Below are 4,620 nucleotides of genomic sequence, written 5' to 3'. Positions count from 1 at the left end.
GGAGTTACAGACAGTTGTTAGCTGCCATGTGGGTGCTGGGATTTGAACCCGGGTCTTCTGCAAGAACAGTGTTCTTAACCACTGAGCCATCTCTCCAGCTCCAATTGCTGCTATTTTTAAATTTTCTGATTATTGAATATTGAGACCCTTCTAACATGATTTGAGAAGCTGTACCAGTATAGGCAGAGTTATTTTCCTATTTACATTTTTGTGTGTGTGTTTGGGGGAAAATTGGTAGGTATCTAATTACTGTTTACTTCATTGTTATAGTGCAGTAAAAGATTTAAACAATAATAACAAAAAATAGTTTCAGACATTAAAAATGTTGCATATACATCCTCGACAGACATTGAGAATGGCAAGAAATGTACAACAGAAAATTGAAAAACAAAGTATTGAATGGAAACAGAAAGCTTCAGAAGATAAGTGTGGCAAAATTTGCATTTAAAGTTTAGAAAATTTAGATTCATAGAACATCTCATCCTTCTATTTTAGGCTGACTGGCAATGTGACCACCAATAAATAAATAAAAGTTTTCCTTTAATATTTATCAGAGTATGTTTATCTCATTAGAGAAAGCTATACAAGTTGGATAAAAACCAAGTATAATGATATTTTAAAAAGCAGCCATATTCATTTTAAATTTTTTATTACATTTTATTTATTTATTTTATTTATTTATTTTTTTGTGTATGTGTGTGGGCACATGTATGCTACATGTGGGGGTCAGAGGACAAATTGTAGGAATTGGTTCTCTCCTTCCATCATCTGGGCCCTGGGAATTGAACTCAGATTGGCAGGTTGGGCTTACCTGTTGAGCCATTTTACTAATCCAAACACAATACATTCTTGGGTCAAACCCCCTTCTGCCCCCGAGTTGACTGGAGAGGCAGCTAGGGGTTAAGAGCACTTGCTGTTCTTCCAGAGACCAGGGATCAACATCCAGCACTCACCTGGTGACTCTGTCGTCCTCTTCCGGACTTTGAGGGCACTACACACGTCAGTGAACATATTGGCATCAAAACACTTGTACAAATAAAAATAAATAAGTCACTAAAAGAAAAACAAAACTCAGAGCCATCTCCGGAAATCTCATTGAAGGGAATTACTGTGTTTACATACAGTGTGAAGAACATATCCCTAAAACATTTTTAACACAAAACACACAGTATCCACTCATAAATTACACATATCATTAATTTTTGTGCATCCGAAGAAAGGAGAGGTGCAAACAAAACACTCAACCACATAAAATAAAAATAATAAAGTATTTTAAAATTCAATTTAAGCCTTAAAAAATAGAAATAAATCCCTCCAGTGCTAAGAATTTTGTAGACAAATATTCTTAGGATACACGTATGTAAGTGTACCAGTGTCATGCAATGTCCACAGAGGCCAGAAGAGGGCGTTGGATCCCCTGCAGCTTGTATTAAGGACGGTTGTTAACATTCATGTCGGTCCTGGGAACCGAATCCAAGTCCTTTGCAAGAGCAGTCAGTGCTCTTAAATGGCTGAGCCATCTCTCCAGCCCCTGAATGTCAATTCTGCATAGAGGGTATTTACTATCCTCCTAAATATGCTATGTATTTTACTACCCTGCTAAATATGCTATGTATTTTTCAAAAATCTATACTAAAATTGTTTTACAGATAATTTTTAACAATGAAGTTTGTGTAAATAATGCAAAAAAAAGCTTAAAAAATTAAGAACACAGAGAAAAGTAAAAGAAATAATGACTAGTATTTTGGAATGAGGAAAGGGGAATGGGAAATAGGTGAAGCTAGTTAAGTCCATTTGTGAATTTTACACATTATGCATTCAGTTCTTCAACTGGGGGCTAAGTGGGAGGTGGAGAGGGAGAAGTGTCCTCAAGAAAATGATCAATCAGCAAAACTTACTTTAAAATTGGGTCAAAACAACAGATTGTACTGTGCATAGGGTTTTTTCTCATCCTAGCCGCACTTGCCTTACGTAACAGGAAAGGCATATTTTTGCCCATAAAGAACTCCGTGAGGGCTTAATGGATAAAGCAAACAGCGAATTCCAGAAAGATGGAACGCAGATGGGGTTAAGGGCTTTGAAGCGTAGAGTTTCAAGTGGGGGCGGGGAACCTTCCGGCCTTAAGCTGAAGAAGAGGATCCTAGAAGCGAAGGGAGAGGAGGTATTTGGTGGAGGGAGTAGGGGTGGAGGTGGGGCTCTGGCTCTGGATTTGGAGGAAGGGATGGGGACTAGAGTGCACGCCCCCGCTTAGAAGAGTGGTGTGGACTTGGAGAGGAGGTGGAGGTTACCAGCGGTGTTTGGCAGGAAGGGGCGGCCTCTCGCAGTGCAGGAAGCTACGCTAGGAAAAGAGGGAGGAGACTGCGGTGACTGCAACCGCTGCTGGAAGCTCTATGTGGCTCAGGTGCTGCTACCTCGGACACCCGGAGGAGGGCTAGGGAGCCCAGCGCCAGGGACTTAGCTGCTAACACCTTCGCCTGCCCCTAGACTCTCCAGGCGGGCTCCTTGTCTCGGAGTCCCCCTCGCCTTGCTCTTGCAAGCACTCCTTTGATCCCCTGCTGATCATCCTTTGCCCAAGGCTTGCAGCGGAGGTAAGTGTTGTGTCCGATCTGGGCACGTGAGTACTGCGAAACATAGAAAGTGGGCAGGTGAGTGCTGGACTGTGTACCGAAGAATAACGATTGGGTTAGTGCTTGGCAGGAAAATTGGAGGCGGTGCTACCGTTTGAGGTGAGGGAAATTCAGAACGGAGATTTGGGGGCGGGGCACGGGGCAAGGAACGCCAGGATCCTATACAAAGGTGGCCAGGAAGAGAAATAGATTTGTGGTTGGAGCTCAAAGGGAAAATGGGGATGGCTTGGAAGAAATATCAAGTGAGCAGAGGCAGCAAGCATGGGTATGGCAGGAAGGAGGGACGAATAACAGAGGACAGTGGGCAAGGGACATGTGAACTGCATGCAGGGATATAGAGATTGGGGCCAAAATGGGGGATGGTGAAAGGAGAGAGCAACAGCTAGGATAATAATAGTCAGGAAACATCCAGGAAAACAGTTTCCCCTTGTTTGCTCTCAACCACCACAACTTCTACAGTCATCCAACCCCGTGTGTAGTCAAACAAGCCTGGAAAGAGGGTATTGAAGGCAGGCATCCAAAAATGTATATAGATATTCCCCTTGTTTGCTCTCAACCACCACAACTTCTACAGTCATCCAACCCCGTTGTGTAGTCAAACAAGCCTGGAAAGAGGGTATTGAAAGCAGGCATCCAAAAATGTATATAGATATGTGTGTGTGTGTGTGTGTGTGAGTGTGTGTGTGTATGCATATCTATCTATCTATCTATCTATCATCTATCTATCTATCTATCTATCTATCTATCTATCTATCTATAAAATACTGCTGCTGGACACATGCATAACTTGTGCAATGATGTACCTGGTGCACAGGGACTTCCCAACACAGAGAAAAATCACCTTAATATTACACAGAATGTTTCTTCTTAGCTTCTCTCCTCCCCTGGCAGGTATGAAGACCCCTGCAAGACAGCATACCAGGGAAGCTGTAGGTCACCACACTGGATCAACAACTATGAAGAAGAAAAAGACTTCCCAAAAGAAGCAGAGGGGCAGACCTTCCTCCCAGCCACAGAAAAACATCGTGGGCTGCAGAATTTCACATGGGTGGAAGGAAGGCAATGAGCCCATCACCCAGTGGAAAGGAACCGTTCTAGATCAGGTGCCTATAAATCCCTCTCTTTATCTGGTGAAATATGACGGAATTGACTGTGTCTATGGACTGGAACTTCACAGGGATGAAAGGATTTTAAAACTTAAAATCCTTCCTGATAAGGTGCCATTATCTAGAGTCAGTGATGCCAGCCTCGCAGATACCATAATTGGCAAAGCAGTGGAGCACATGTTTGAGGGTGAGCATGGCTCTAAGGATGAATGGAGGGGGATGGTCCTAGCCCAAGCACCAATCATGAAGGCCTGGTTTTACATTACCTATGAGAAAGATCCTGTGCTGTACATGTACCAGCTTCTGGATGATTATAAAGATGGTGACCTCCGTATTATGCCAGATTCCGGTGAGTCTACTACAGCAGAGAGGGAACCAGAAGGAGTTGTGGATGGCCTGATAGGTAAACATGTGGAATATACAAAAGAAGACGGCTCCAAAAGGACAGGCAAGGTTATTCACCAAGTTAAAGCCAAACCCTCTGTGTACTTCATCAAATTTGACGATGATTTTCATATCTATGTCTATGATTTAGTGAAAAAGACCTGTTAGGGTCAAATTTGCACAGTGTGGGGAAGCAAATATATAATTTGTAGAAGTTCAAAAAATGTTAATTTTTCAGTGGATTAGAAGCCTAAGTGTTTCTGATACCCCAGCATCATTGCCAGCATAACTGTTATTTTGTTCTGAAAAATATAAGTCTGTACATATGACATGTTGTATGTAAACACTTTGTCTTATGGAAAGATGGGTATAGTTGGTGGATGGGACATGAGATAACAGCTTTCAATTCAGCCTGTGAATAAAGTACAACTAGTTTTATAAGCAGTCATCTAAAAATGGAATGGGTATTAGCTGGTCTGGTCTAGGGGGAGGGAAAATAATTA

General features: G+C 42.2%; 1 protein-coding gene across 1 annotated transcript; it reads left to right on the top strand.

Moving 5' to 3' along the window:
• Positions 1-2,334: 2,334 nt before the first annotated feature.
• On the top strand, positions 2,335-4,415 carry LOC103730938 (spindlin-2). Its single transcript, XM_008829256.3, has 2 exons — positions 2,335-2,588; positions 3,519-4,415. The coding sequence occupies exon 2, from the start codon at positions 3,521-3,523 to the stop codon at positions 4,283-4,285; it is 765 nt and encodes a 254-aa protein (XP_008827478.1). The 5' UTR covers positions 2,335-2,588; positions 3,519-3,520; the 3' UTR covers positions 4,286-4,415.
• The last annotated feature ends 205 nt before the right edge of the window (positions 4,416-4,620 follow it).

Source organism: Nannospalax galili, unplaced genomic scaffold, assembly GCF_000622305.1.
Source record: "Nannospalax galili isolate Female #2095 unplaced genomic scaffold, S.galili_v1.0 scaffold994, whole genome shotgun sequence".
Classification (NCBI taxonomy): domain Eukaryota; kingdom Metazoa; phylum Chordata; class Mammalia; order Rodentia; family Spalacidae; genus Nannospalax; species Nannospalax galili.
This window is presented reverse-complemented; position numbering and strand designations above follow the sequence as displayed.